The sequence below is a fragment of the Pleuronectes platessa genome, chromosome 14, assembly GCF_947347685.1.
Source record: "Pleuronectes platessa chromosome 14, fPlePla1.1, whole genome shotgun sequence".
Taxonomy (NCBI): domain Eukaryota; kingdom Metazoa; phylum Chordata; class Actinopteri; order Pleuronectiformes; family Pleuronectidae; genus Pleuronectes; species Pleuronectes platessa.
This window is the reverse complement of record NC_070639.1, coordinates 3,060,321-3,075,473: the sequence shown is the minus strand read 5'-3', so window position 1 is coordinate 3,075,473 and position 15,153 is coordinate 3,060,321. Positions and strand designations below refer to the sequence as shown.

General features: G+C 40.6%; 1 protein-coding gene across 2 annotated transcripts; it reads left to right on the top strand.

Annotated features, from left to right (window-relative positions):
• Nucleotides 1-1,671: 1,671 nt before the first annotated feature.
• Nucleotides 1,672-14,446, top strand: ttll4 (tubulin tyrosine ligase-like family, member 4). Of its 2 annotated transcripts, XM_053440435.1 has the most exons (21): nucleotides 1,672-1,923; nucleotides 2,883-4,106; nucleotides 5,344-5,821; nucleotides 6,257-6,428; nucleotides 6,530-6,594; nucleotides 6,690-6,753; nucleotides 8,871-8,989; nucleotides 9,865-9,975; nucleotides 10,214-10,290; nucleotides 10,386-10,580; nucleotides 10,719-10,801; nucleotides 10,923-11,051; nucleotides 11,139-11,261; nucleotides 12,052-12,150; nucleotides 12,510-12,644; nucleotides 12,725-12,859; nucleotides 13,046-13,142; nucleotides 13,295-13,505; nucleotides 13,618-13,685; nucleotides 13,792-13,862; nucleotides 13,943-14,446. In XM_053440435.1, exons 2-21 carry the CDS (start codon nucleotides 3,489-3,491, stop codon nucleotides 14,130-14,132), a joined length of 3,240 nt encoding a protein of 1,079 aa, XP_053296410.1. In that variant the 5' UTR covers nucleotides 1,672-1,923; nucleotides 2,883-3,488; the 3' UTR covers nucleotides 14,133-14,446. The 2 variants fall into 2 exon arrangements, with proteins under 2 accessions (XP_053296410.1, XP_053296411.1); XM_053440436.1 differs by lacking the exon at nucleotides 1,672-1,923 and having other exon boundaries at nucleotides 3,970-4,106; nucleotides 5,289-5,821.
• Nucleotides 14,447-15,153: the final 707 nt, after the last annotated feature.

The window sequence follows — 15,153 nt, the reverse complement described above, 5'->3', positions numbered from 1 at the left end:
CCTTTTTGTGGGACGAGTCTTAAAGACTCTTTGCTCTCAGTGACACTTGAGATCAGAGCGTCCACATCCACCAGGACGGACACCACTCCTGCTGCTCAGCTTCAGTCTGCTTGCCCTGCTCTCTTTATCTGTCTGACTCTCTCTCTCTCTCTCTCTCTCTCTCTCTCTCTCTCTCTCTCTCTCTCTCTCTCTCTCTCTCACACACACACACACACACACACACCCACGAACAAACACACCCACATACATAAACACTCTCTCTCTCTCTCCCTCTCTCTCTCTCTCTCTCTCTCTCTCTCTCTTGCTCTCTCACAAACACACACTTTCCTCTCTCTCTTCCTCTAGCTCTGACATGCCAGAGGTAAAGGAGAAAAGAGGATATGAGAGATATCTCTCATATCTAAGATAAGAGAGAAAAACTCCAGAGGAGGAAAGAATTTTGCAACGGATGAGAAAAAAAAGAGGGAATGATGAGAGGAGAAGGAAGGAGGAGAGGAGAGGAGAAGAGAAGAGATGAGGGAAGAATAGACAACAGTGATGGAAGAGGAAGGAACATGAGAGAAGGATTAGGATAAAAAGGAGAGAGAGAAAGGATGAATAAGTGGGAGGAGGATTTGAGAGAAAAAAAGGGTGGAAAGGCAGAGAAAAGGAAAGGAAGTGAGAAAAAGTGAGAAGAAAACCTACACAAGAGAGTTGAAGTGAAAAAAAAGAGCAGTAGGGAAACAAATAGGGAAACAGAAAGAAGGGGAGAATATGAAAGGCAAGGAAGAAAATGAGGGAAAGTGGGAACTGGAGAGGAAAGGAAATAGGGAGGAAGAGATGGGGAAAGGAAGTAATGGGAAACAGAAGCAATAAGAAAAGTAGAAAGGGAAAAGAAGAGTATGAAAAAGAAAGAGTTAATGAAGGAAAAATTATGAAAATGCTACGAATGATAGAAGTACAGGGGGAAGGAATCTGGGAAATGGAGGGAAGAAGGGAGAACAGGAAAGGAAAGATAGGAAAGTGTGAGAAAGGACAGGAGAAGGGTAAGAGGGGGGACATAAGGAGGTGAGTAAAGTGATGAAGGAGGTAGGAGATGAAGGACAGGAGGTAGGGCTTCTCTAGTGTGTCCTCTAGTGATGAAATATGGGATATACAGGTTTCTATGGTCCCTCAGAATAAACTGCTGCTAATACAGATTTCACTCACAGAGAAGGATATTTTTATTTTACAGGTACTTTGGTCCCTGGGAGTTTTATTTGGATTGAAATAGTGCAGATAAATAAAATTACTTAAAAGCACCAAAGCACTGAAACTAAACAATAATTTAAGTTGTCTTTTTTTCTGGAGAAGCTCTCCTCATATTCTTTGTTACAGTTGAGCTATAATTAGAAATGATCATGTCTGATTAAGATAATGAAATATGTATAAAGTTGCCTTTTGACTCTAACCTTTTATATATATCTGATATAAATCAAGATAGATGATAGAGGGTTAGTTTCTTCAAGAACCTTCTTGATTTGTAAAAAAATTATATTTGTCGTCTTTGGGCTTCAAATAATACGTTGAAATTACACCATGTGAAAAGTTTATACATGTTTATATGTATATGCTTGTGCAGTAGCAGCTGTTGACCGGTGGGGGCGCGGTGACGCAGAAGCTCACGGAAACGTGGACACCAATAGACGATCTTTGTCCGGGACGTGTCACTTTGATATTTCGGCTTCTGTCTGCGATGTAAGAAACTGCCGCTGCTCGATACACCGAAGATGTCATCTTCACCGCGAGAGATGGGGAAGCTGTGAATGTTTTGTATTCCACCGGTATCAAACCTGTGTTTTATCGCTGACACCGGTGCAGCGGATACACCGGGGGGGACACCGGGGGACAGTGTTTGTGTTGTCTGGGTCGCTGTTGCGAAGCTAATGCTAACCGGAGCCTCAGGTAACTGCTAGCTAAATTAACAGTAGCTGTACGAATAGCGCAACTGTGGTCAGAGAACAGACTGCCTTTAAAGTCAAGTCTCATCTTGAGCTAATGTTTTTATTTTTAAAGGGTAACAACCAAGCTCTTTGCTAAAGTTAGCCGGTTAGCCAGAGCTAAGCTAAGCGGCATGTCTGACACACACGTGAGAACTCATCTCTGCTGAGACTGACAGCAGCGAAATCACATTTAAGTCACTAATGAATTATATTTACTTTAGTGACACAGGTGAACTAACTCCTCTCGTGTGTTCTTAACTGTTCAGTGTATTTCATTTTTGTAACTATTCTAAAATTATGTTTATAACTATTTTAGTTTGACGTTTTGATTGTTGTATTTATGTAAAATTCTATAATAATGATGGTCGAACACCTTTTCATTTAAGTGTGACACTATTTCTTATATTAACAAACAATAGCATTGTATCATATTGGGATTATTTGATCCTAATGATAATTTGAAAATGTTTTTTTTTTTAAATATAGTTCAAAAACTATCAGTTGATTGATTGAAAAACAGTTCACTATTTTGTATGGATATATAACGATAAATGTAATCTTTTAAGTTTAGAGACAGATTTTGTTCAAATCACAACATATATGTATTATATCAGTATGTATTGGACTTTTTGTTATGTTACTATTGAGTCCAAAATTCAGTAACCTGAAACCTGTTAATTGAGGTAGAGGTCAGTAACCTGAATTTTAGGTCTGAAAAAGTCTTTGAAAACTACAAACGTGTTACTGATAGGAGATCTTCTACAAACACTCAGTCAGAATTGATCGCAGCTCACTCAGATGTCTTTTGTAAAGTTTACATAGTCTTAAATAATCTTGGTGAAAACTGCAGAAATCCTCACATTGTTCCATGGCCCAGCACAAGGATCCTCTCAAATTCACTGTGATTTTCTTCTTGTGTAGTTTCCACAGAGACAGCTGACAGTTCAAGCAACTGAGGAGGATGACAGGAAGATCCAATAGACTCTGCTCTCTACCCTCAGGCCAGGAACCTTGATGTGAGAGTCACATTACATCCCTGTGATAGTGAAGAAGAACCAGCTTCTGGCTCATAAACTAATGACACCAAGACTACTTGACACAGCTTCGGCCTTATGTCAAACTCTGAGTGTGACTGTCAGAGTGGGAACCACTTTTCCTCAGGATAAAAAATCAAAACTTATGTGCCTGCCTGTCAGAGCTGCACGAGTCGGCTCATAACTGCTTTGGAGTCCGGCTGAGCTGCCGTCACTGCATCTGTGGTTGCAGTTATGTGTGCTGTTGGTAAGGACTTATCAAGAACTTGTAGTCCATCTACAGCAACCAACAGAAAATGTAAAACTCCATTCAGCTGGAGCTGACACCTGAGAAGTGACTCACTGAAGAACCAGTCACTGGTTGAGGAGCATCCAGGAGGGCTTCTCCACCTCAAACTCATTCAGTATCAACTTGACTGTTATTTCCCACCCAGGACTCTAACCCGGAAAACTCAGCCCTTCAGAAATAACCACGTCTTTGTTGGGCGGTGCCATGCCCACCAATCAGTCCTCCCTCTGGGGTGGGGGAAAGCTACGCGCTTGCTCTAATGCAGACAGTTCCACCACTACAACCCTTGCCAAGACAGTTGTGGCCTCTAAGGTGCCTTTTGGTCAGACCTCTCTCGAGCTATCCAGACGAAAAGACCAAGCCAAACCTTCATCTTCTCATTTTGCCTCTTCTGCATCCCATCTGAGACAGACATCAGCTGCCCACTCTGAGAACGGGGACAGATGTAAAACCAACACCCAGAGCCAATTCACCGCTGTGCCAACCCGGTCTCCAACCCTGCCACAACTACTTAATGGTATACAGATTCCCAGCCAGGTTCTGGCCGCAGGACAAAAGCAGGTTGGCAGTAGCCTCACAGGGACCAATGCTTCCTCCTCCATCTATAAGCAAGACTGGCAGGTTGGATTTAACGGTCAGCTGTCGGATGCTATACAGAAATGTACATCGCTCCAAACCTCTCCGCATGAAAATGGCGTATCGATGAGCCAACATCAGGGTGCATCCAGTGATGCACTGCTGCGATCTGAGCCACTTTTGTCCATTTGCCATCAAGACCTGTTCATAAGAGGACAGTCCATCCTGCAAACAAACAAGTCCATGGTGAGAATTGATGTTTAATAGCAGCGAGCCTTTAAAAACGATACCTCACTCCACTAAGTCTGATCTTTAATATTCAGGAGATACGGTGCTTATTGTGATCGTAAGAATTTAAAAACGGCTTAATTTAGGTTAGAGGTTAATTTCTAGCTCCTGCTGAACGTTAAGAGTTATATTGGACACCTGCATCTGGGCAACCGATATAATGTGATGGAGGCTGTATATGATGGCCTGTATGTAACAGAAAATGCCAAACTAGATAAGATGTAAGTAATAATTGGCAGTTCATCATTCAATCAGAAGTTTTAATGGAATTAAACAAAATAAACCAAGACACTTTTTCTTTAGCCAAGATTAACTTGGACCTAGTAACGGCACACTGGCCTTCTTCAGTTTATATGGCCTGTATGTCAGATGTATTTTTCATTAGCCACACGATCAAATTTGTAAAAAAAAAAAAAAAAAAAGTATCACCCCTGCACCGTAAATCTTTATCAAGTTTGTTTATAAAATGTGTTCACTGTCAGATGAAACATCATCATGTCATGGATTTAAAAGTTTTATACAATATTCATTAATTAATTATTAGGGCTCGAGCACCGAACAGTTGGAGGCCCTATTGAAATTGTAAGGATTATTATTTATTTTTTCATTAAAATGAATTGGCTTTTTTAGGACTTTAACATGCTTAAATCGTTACCAAAGCGGTGGAAATGTATGTATTTTTGGAGTAATTATAAATCGGCATGGCAAAATGCCTCAACATCGCCCCCTGCTCCCCCTGGAACGCGTTCACATTGACCGATCTTCACAAAATTCTTTCACATTTTTACTTTGACGAACTTGTCCCAGGGCTTTCATAAGATCAACTTCAAATTGAGTTGAGTGTCATCTAAACAAGATGGAGATGATAATAACCCAAAGATATATTTTTCATCACACGGTGTGTCAAAAGAGGTTCTGTATCTTGGACATAAATGGACCATGCATTTGATGACAAACAGCTCCTGCATTATTAGCATCAAAGTTTTCAACAAGCCCTCAAATTCTCATCAAAGCATGTGCTCGGGCGCATTATTATTATCATAAAATTATAAATACTTTTTTCGATATGTGTCCCTTTGATTTAAATTTCCATTTATTATTTATTTATTTTTTCCTATTTTTATTTATATTCTTTTTCAGGCAAATTATTTGGCTTTTTGAGGGCTTTAATTTTCTCCTGGTTTTGTCTCCGCAGCTTGAGGCTGCAGACTGTTCCTCTTCACCATCAATGCCTCCTCTATGCCTTGCTCTATGTGAACATCAGGGGGCAACATTTGAAAACGATGCCTCCAGCCTTGATAAAACAACATTAGAAATGAGAACCACAACAAGAGAAATGACGACAGGAAGATGCCATTCTGCAAAACTGCCAACAAAACCTAGTCCGACACGAAACGATTGCACAATAATTGACAAAAACAATCAATTGCATGTAAGCGGTGGTTCTCCTGCAGGTTTGTTAGCAACAACAAGCCGTAAGCCTCAATCTTTTGCATCACTAGAAGTGAATAAACAGCCCCCAGAAAGCCAATATGCACCAGGAAGCTCCCTGACCTCATGCATAGGACACGGCCCTCCAGAGATCAGAACCTCTCCAAACTGCATCATGCCAACTGTGCTCAGTGCCAATGTCTGTGCCATGCAGGAGCAGACGCTGACGCACGTCACCCCAGGTAATCAGAATGATTAAGTTATTAAAACTTATGGATGATAGATCAGTAGATTGTATGGTCATTTGATGAACATCTTCAGAGCCAAGAATGTGTAAAAAATTATGCAACGACATAAATGTCATTAACAAAATGTTATCTCTGCGATACTTGCACATCTCACTGTATCCTAGAATGGTCCTATGTTCTCTATTTATATATTTTAGTATTGGCTTCAACATAACGGGGGAAAGGTGTGTGATATCTGGACCTAATTCAGCAAAGCACAGAGAGTTTGGTTGTTTGTTTTTTTTAAAAAAAAACTAAAGGGGTCAGGATATCAGAAATAATAGACATATGAGAGATCAACTTTCAGTTTTATTCAATTAAATTCATTAAAGCATGACACCAGACATGGTCTGAAACTGTGAGAATGTGTTGCTGCTCCTTCCTTCGTAGCTGTGGCCTCTCCTGCAGGAACCTTGGTGGGTTCTATGACCACTCAGATCTCAGCAATCCATCTGACGAAGCAGGGACAGCCTGTCTCCATGTCATCTTCCTGTCCATCCCCTTCTACGTCCTCGCCCTCGCCAACAGAGGAGTGTGTAGTAGGAGAGACTCACCTATCGGGGTGAGAAACGGCTGATTCCCTCTCAATCAATCAGTGTAGTTCACTTATTGACCCTTTACATTCTCAATCTGAAGATTTCACCTTCTGTTAACTGTTTCCAGAATGGAGTGTGTTATGCAGGTGGATGGAGTTGAGGAGGAGCTGGAAGATGCCTGTAGTGACGACGGTAAGAAAACACAGTATAACTCTTCATTGTACTACAGCTTATTCAGCCGGTAATCAACAGTTTAAAACAATGTTTTTTTGTTTTTCTATCATCAGATGATTCAGACTGTTCGTCCATCACGGACACTTCTTCTACGGCGTCTAGTGGCCTCTCTTCTGGGTGAGACACTGTGTAACCAAACACACACACCTTCATAGCTAAATCATTTCTGTTCACATTTAAGAAAACTGAGCATATCTGTTATATCTCTGTTCTAATACAAAACCCCATGACAGAGAATTTTTGGCAGGTTTATTTTTTTCGTCTCACAAATGATAAGATCACAATACACGACTTTCAAAGTTGTTGATAAGATATGTTTTATTTTATTGTCTTCATGGGAAAATCAGCTTTGGGTACTGTCCAGCCTGCAAGTAATCAATGTGCAGTTCATATTACACGACTTGCTGTCTTGTGAGTCTACTGTCATGAGTTTATGCTACATGACTGCCTTGTTATGGGGTCACACACTACATCAGGGGTCACCAACTGAAGGACTCAAGTCCAAATACAGACCGTGAGAGGTTTCCTACAGGTCCCCGACTCTTCTTCACTCAAAATAAAAATATTGGAGGCCTAGTTTGACATTTAAGAGACTTTTAATCAGGCATTTTGACCCAAGCCCAGAGGGCCATCTGGGTCCTATGTGTTGCTATCACACACTGTGTAGGTTGCTAGGTAGAGAGAAGCATGCAGATGGAGACACTCAATAAACGAAATCTGAAAAGTGGACAGAAAAGTATGTGTATATTCTTCCTGCAGTGGGGTCAATGTGACCGGTGTATCTCATTTGCTCAGAGTCTGTTGCGGTTGACAAAAGTGCCAATTTAAAACACTATTAGGAAACTAAACACTGACACTTAGAAGATTCTTAGCCCAAGCAGTCAGAGGTAAGGACGCGGAAAATAAATGAGCTCAAAGTCCAGTATGACCGATCTAAGGGGGTCCTCTTTCATTCCCTCCCCCCTTAACAGCCAAGATACGAGTGATCGCTGAGAGTACGGTGGATTTTGGGGCAACATAAAAAGTGAGGACATCTTAGGTATCACAGTACTTACAACACATACCAGAGGAGGTTAAATCTCCATTGATAAAATGAATGTAGGCCTATGCAAATTCCAAATATTGTGCTGTTTGATACTGCTAGAAATCTACTCTGTCAGCAAACCTCTCAAATTAGCATCTTGGTTATATGCATAAATACGCTTCTTTTCTGCGATGTTTATACTGTGAAATATAATTTTTCATATTGGCAAAGACAAACAGATACAGATTGCGTCAGTAAATGGCTCATATCAGTATTTATCAGTCAGCCAATAACCCCAAAAAGTTCTCTGACTGGTAAAACGTTGGGTCTCTACAAATATCGTAATTTCAAAATGAGTTTATGAGGTAGTGATGCTCAAGCCTTCCTGTGGTTTCAACATGGCCATAAAAAATAAAGATACATAGTTAATTTTCTTCCTTCGCTAACTTACACACCTGGAAATGTCTTTTCCTCGCGGCGCCCATCATCGAAGCCTGCTTTCTAATTGATCTCCAAAAATATCCATCGGTCAGAGAATCTTTGTGTCTCTCTGCCTTTATCTCTCAGTGCATTGTTAAAAATGTCCTGAAAGCAGCAGAGCATGGTGGAAAGGTCCGCAGCATTGTGTGTCACATTGTTCTCCACTGTGATGGCCTCAACAGTAGAACTCCCTACCAAAGACTCGGAGCCGATTCTCTGCTAAAACAGCCTGGATAGGGAGTGCTATTCACTCAGGTTCTTTTTGTTGTTATTTGTTTTTTAACCCCAATATGCTGATTTGTTTATGTGTTCATTTACATACACCACCACCCCACAACCTTTTCTGTAAGCCACAGCTCCCGCATAGTTATAGTATAGAGAGAAGTTGGCCTGCTCTGGCTGTAATGCCTTTATGTACCGGTCAGTGGCGAAAGGATTTTACTTACAAGATCTGGAAGACGAGATTATCATCCCCCATCATCATCATCTCTTTTTTCCTTCCTTCCTTTCTTTATGACTGTCATGTGAGTGTTTTTATTAACTCGTCTTTTAATTGAGTGTTGTTTTAAGGTGACTTTAAAAATATTGTGTTAACAGAATGCAGTATCATTTATGTATAAACAGATTTTTTTTCTTTTTGATAATAGTAAAAAAAAATTGAAAAATGTTATTATCATGGTCTGATTATTATTGTATGAATGTATTTATAGTCCCTTTTTCTGTCTTTCAGTATTGAGGAGCCAATGTCATCTGGGGCGGAGGATGTTCGAGAAGAGCGTCCAGCGCTGGTTCCCAGTCTGTTTCCCCTCATCCCTTCGACACTTTACTTCAGCACCGCTAATGAGAAAGGTCAGGAAACTGTTGTTTTCTGTTGTATAAAACACCGGAGGCAAACTCAAACAGTCATTTAAACACCTGTCAAGGGGCCAATAGAAACTATCTAAGCTACATGCTTTCAAGGTGTGATTATGACGTGTTGTATTTTTCATTTATTTTTATTTGAGAAGACAGTCAGAGAGAATCTTTTTGTGATCCTCAATTTCCAGAATGATGGAATATTTGTTATCAGAGCTGTTTATTAGCAAAAATCCTAAAATATCTTTTTGGATTTTTGGTAGTCAAAACTGATATTGGGCAGTAAAGAAATTCTGATATTTATTTATTTATTATGTCAATCATTCCTAAAATTTCATAAAACCCTTATGACAAATAATGATAATTTTTATAATAATTTTACAGCTAATCCATAAACTTTATTATAAATATCTATTGGAAAAAAGGATACACAAATGAAAACTCATATATATGTAAGTTAAATTAAGAACATCAAATTATTTTGAATAATAAATTCAAATCTTACCAGCTTGTTTATTTCATTTCATTATAGCCGATACCAATATGTATGTGAAAGGCTCATATTAGACAATTTATATCAGCAACTGATAAACCGTTCTGCTGTTGTGTGTTGAATGTTTGTGAATTAACTGAAAACTGTTTTCTAACTTTTTAGCAGAAACAGAAGTTTATCATATTTTACAGCATTTCTTTTATGTAAATGTTATTGTTTTTTAAATGTACTAAATAATTTTACTGCTGCATGTTTCCAGTACGTGTTAAAATGCATCAAAGTGTGTGAGTAGTTGTCGTATCTTCAGCCTGTGACTTTTATTTGTAGAAAGATATGGCAATAAAATAGTTAAAACTTTGTGTTGTGTGCTCTGCAGTGGAACTGCTGCCTGCGGAACAAAGACGACTGTTAAAATGGAAGATGAGCACCGTCACTCCTAATGTGGTCAGGCATACCATCGCCAGGTCACACTTCAAAGTCACAAAGAGTAAGTTGGTGTGTGTGAGAGTGACAGTTGCTGCACATATTTCAGAATCCTTCATACAGAGACAGAGAGTGACATTATCAAAATATAAACATCTGCCAGATGTGTCGATACAATCATTAAGATTAGAATTAGAACTTTGGGAGGCAGACAAAAGCAACAGTTATTAAACTCAAACTTTGCAATGCGGATGTAGAGTAAGCAGAAGCTGTGATGTGATGATTGTCTGTTGTTCATGTAGAAAGCCATGACTGGCTTGGCTGCTGGGGACACCACATGAAGTCTCCTGGTTTCAAGGCCCTTGGAGAACACCAGAAAGTGAGAAACTGTGAATCTGATCCAAGCTTGTGTCTCTAGGAAGCCTTAACTTCCTTTTTGATCTTTGTAACACATGTTTTTTGTTTGTGTCCTAGTTGAACCACTTCCCAGGAACCTTTCAGATTGGCAGGAAGGACCGACTGTGGAGGAACCTCTCCAAGATGAAGGGGCGCTTTGGGAAACAGGAGTTCAGCTTTTTCCCCCGCACCTTCATTCTTCCCCAGGACATCAAGCAGCTCCGCAAGGCCTGGGAGGATGGAGTCTCCCGGCAGAAATGGATCATCAAACCTGTATGTTCTTCCAGTAAATATTAATTTTGTTGGTTTACTCTTAGCTTTAATAAGCTAGATTTGACCATGATCCTTAAAATATCTTGAATTTTAAGCCAATATATGTAGTTTATCTTTTGATTCTATTGTTTCTAATAGCCTGCATCAGCCAGAGGAATAGGTATCCAGGTCATCCACAAATGGAGCCAGATGCCCCGTAAGAGACCACTACTAGTTCAGAAGTAAGTAGTCCAGATGTGAGCACCACTGGTTTGGATCAGAGACACTTTCCCAGGACGTGACTCCAAATCACGCATCACTCATTTGGGTTGAAACTCCATTAATGTAGTTGTGTTTTTGCAGATACCTTCACAAGCCCTACCTCATCAGTGGCAACAAGTTTGACTTGAGGATCTACGTCTACGTGACATCCTACGACCCGCTCAGGATTTACATCTTCACCGACGGGCTGGTTCGATTCGCCAGCTGCAAGTCAGTTTTCCCCACAGCGTCCACAAAGACAAGTCAATGTGCAGCATCTGAGCGGAGGTAACACCTCTGTCCTCTTCCCTGTTGTAGGTATTCGTCTTCCATGAAGACTCTGAGTAACAAGTTCATGCACCTGACCAACTACAGCGTCAACAAGAAAAACTCTGAATACCAGACGAACAGCGATGACAAGGCCTGCCAGGGACACAAATGGTAACAGACAGGTGTTTATGTTTGAGGTTACATACACACAACTAAATTACAGTTTTAAAAACTAACCATTGCTTCTACATTAACGCCTGCTATCCAGACTACCCTGGAGTTTCTGAGCGTTGAAAATGCATGTCAAGATGTCAAGTTTTACAAGTTTTTAACACTTCTTGTTCCACCTCGTCGTCGCTCCAAGAAATTAAATCCCTGCTCTTATTTTGAACAATGTTTATGTTTCGTAGATTTTTGGAACTTGAGTAACCAACTGCAGCTATGGCACTTCCTGTCTGCCCCACATGACCAGTGAACGAAAATGTTAATATGTCTTTAGTTGTGTTAGCATGGACATTATTTCTGATAAGGAGCTAAATTGTCTGTGTAGACTAATATCCTTTTAAATTTACAACGCTGCTTTAAAATGAAGATGTAGACGTAGCCTGAATAAAAGGAGGCATGGAGCTAGGGAAAGGGTTTATTGGAAGAAGTGAAAGTAGGGAACAAGTGAGGATTAAGGACACAGTCTGACTGAATAAAGCATAAACAACACTTGGTGGTTGAAGTGTTTGAAGGTCGGAATTTATTTATTATATTGCATTCTGTTAATTTCGGTCTTTCCAAAGAGTTTAAATAAACCAACAATTATAATCCTACCAGAAAATATCTTTCAGCGGAGAAGCGGTTTTGTAAAAGTGAAACTCCAACCCGCTCCACATCTTGGTGACTAACACACTATAGTGTTTTCTTTCTCTGGTCATAGATTCACTCTTAACAAATCCTGTTTTTGTGTTTTCAGGGCTTTGAAGGCCTTGTGGCAGTTTCTCGGCTCTAAGGGAGTCAACACCACTTTGATTTGGGAGAAGATTAAAGACATCGTGATCAAAACCATCATTGCGTAAGTTTCACTCATTTAGTGGATTTAGGGAATCAACAGGTTTTGTATCTTTAATCTTATTATCTTGGCTCAGCTTTGAGACCTAATTAAATTATTGGCAGAGTTATTTGCTCTACCAAGAAATATTCTAGTTCACAAGTTATTTTTTATGCTGCAGTAAAAAAAATTCCTGGTTTAAATGTGAAGTGAGCTACAGCTGATCATCCACTCCCTCCTATTTGAAACTTTGGGGAAACATGAAATTAGCTCAGTTTTGCATTTTGCATGCAATGAAGCGACGACTGACTGGAGACAGGGAAGCGATGAAATAATAATAATGATGAAATGAACCCTCCGTCTTCTGCTGGTTGGTTTTTCAGGTCAGAACCGTACGTCAACAGCCTGCTGAAGTTGAACGTTAAGACATCGTACAGCTGCCACGAGCTGTTTGGCTTCGACATCATGCTGGATGAGAACCTCAAACCCTGGATCCTTGAAGTTAACATATCACCCAGGTAATATGTACGCAAACAAACAAAATCACATGCAGGTGTTCAAACCACATCTTTTAACTGTTGTCATGTTTCTGGTCCAGCCTCCACTCCAACACAGCACTGGATGTTGCCATCAAAGGTCAGATGATCAGAGATCTCCTGAACCTGGCCGGCTTTCATGTTCCACAAAAAGATGTGGACGCCCCCTGCAGCTCCGCCTCTAGCTCCACCAGCAGGTAGGGAGGAGGTTCTACTTCACACCTACATCGTTTGACTGAATGGAAACTAAGCAGAGATAGTTTAGGAACAACTAGTGCAATTCAATGTACAGCCTCAGAAATGACCTTATTGTTTTTACTAACCCTCCACTGTGTGTGTGTGTGTGTCTCTGTGTGTGTGTCTGTGTCTGTGTGTGTGTGTAGCCTTTTTGGAGGGTCGAGGGAGAGGACCAAACCTGACCTGTCCAATGATGAGAAGGTTAAACGGGCATATTACCTCACACAGCGCTACGCCGACCAGGTAAGCAAATTGTGAATTTACATTAAGACAATATACGTTAAATCATAGGTAAAAAAAAGTCATTGCATTCAATTTATTTCAAAACTTTGGAAGGTTTATTGAAATTGCAACAATAGAAGCTCTGTGCTCAGGTTTCCTCTCGTCTCTGTCAGGAGTTCTTCTCCACGGTGTTGGATGTCATGACTCCAGAGGACATTCGCGTGCTGGCAGACAGTGAAGACGAGTTGAACCGCCGGGGAGAGTTCGAGCGAGTTTTCCCGAAACAGTCATCGTCCCGCTACCTCCGCTTCTTCGAGAATCCGAGATACCTCAACATCCTGCTGGATCAGTGGGAACGGAAATACTGGAGCAACAGGACAAAAGGTACTTGCGTGTGTGTCTCTCCTCACTTTCCTTTAAAGACGGAACAACACACTGAGGAGGAGGAGAAATGCTAAAACTGTGTAAAGTTTTTAATTCTCTGTTGTGTGTCCAGGGATCAGTCTGCTGCAAACGCTCTGTCAGAAAGGAGTCCATCTGGGAACCACCAACCCTGCTCATATAGTAAGTAACTGTGGGAAGACTGAATTGATGTGAATAAATGGTGATATTTTTATAATCAGAAAGTTGTTGGCTTGATTTAAAATGTTTAATAAATCTGTTTGTGTAGTGGTCCAAGTGTAGCTACATCTCCAGGATTGAAGCTCACAGACAAGACCTCATCAGCCAATCCAGATCCAGGTACAGTCACACAGCAGAACAACAATATACAACACAGTATAGACCGATTCTCTAAAGTTTCCTCAATTCCTGTTCTCAAGGGTTGTGGTGAGCCATCATCACTGCTTAGATTATGATGACAATGATGACGCTTCGGACAGGGAAGTCACTTGCGTCTCCAGTCTTCCTGTTTCGCCCAGTCCTGGATCCAGTGTCACCAGCAGTGCCTGCACGAGCCCTCAGCCCAGTCCCACCCAGAGCCTGCTGCCACACCAGTTCGCCTCACTCTGACCATCCGGTTTGCCAACATGACGCTCAGGGTCATATATAGCCTCATCCTTTTCCTCGGCACCAAAACTGTCGCTCTAGATGAGAAATGTACTCAGAAGTTTGAAAATCCAGTCTTAACAAACACTAGGAGGGAGTGAATTTTGGTTTTGAACAGAATTGAAGTGAAGTGTTACGGAACCAGATACTAATATGATTTTGGGCAAGAAGCAGCTTTTTAAAGTATTTTAGTACTTAGGTCATGAGTGTGGCAGCGTATCCATTCTAGTCTTAAAGTACTAAAACATCAGTGAAAATAAAACACCTACAGAACCACACCAGTGTTTTTTGTTTTTTTTAGCCTTATAAGTTTAAATGATCTATATGCCAATCAAACTCTAGAGTTCTTCAAAACCTCTGAGCAGCTTCAGTAAAGTTCTGTGCAAATCATCCAGCAGAAACTTGAACCATGGAGGTGACACGTGGTCGTCCATCACGGTCACATTTACAATACAACATGTTGATTCAGTACAAATGTTCAAAAGGAGTCGGCAGCGTTACGGTTGCAATGAGAACTCTGTTAGAACCCTGCGCAGTCGACACAACGCCATCTTGCAAGGCCATTTCAAATCGAAAAAGTACGTTCTGCTGTTTTCGCGTGACAGAGAATGAAACAACTCCTTATAGTATTTTAATCCGTCATGCAGTATCTAAGGATTAGTCTTAAAACTCTGGGATGTTTTACTGAAACCTCACGGTAATTCTCACCTGCAGCAGGAGATTCATGTCCCCCTCAAACCTACAGTCTTATGCCATGTTCATGTGCCTGCTCCTGCACACGTTAGTCCTCATGGCTTTTGGTACGCAACCTAATCTGTGAATAACTCCTGCTGGGCTTCCTTCCAACTTGGCTAGAGCCTGACGGAAGACAGGTTTTTAAGGGATGATGTCGTTACTGAGGGAGTAAAAAATGTTAGATACTGATATATCGACCGATGTATATTAAAAAAGAATTGGCAATAATTCGTTAAGATGTTACTATCAA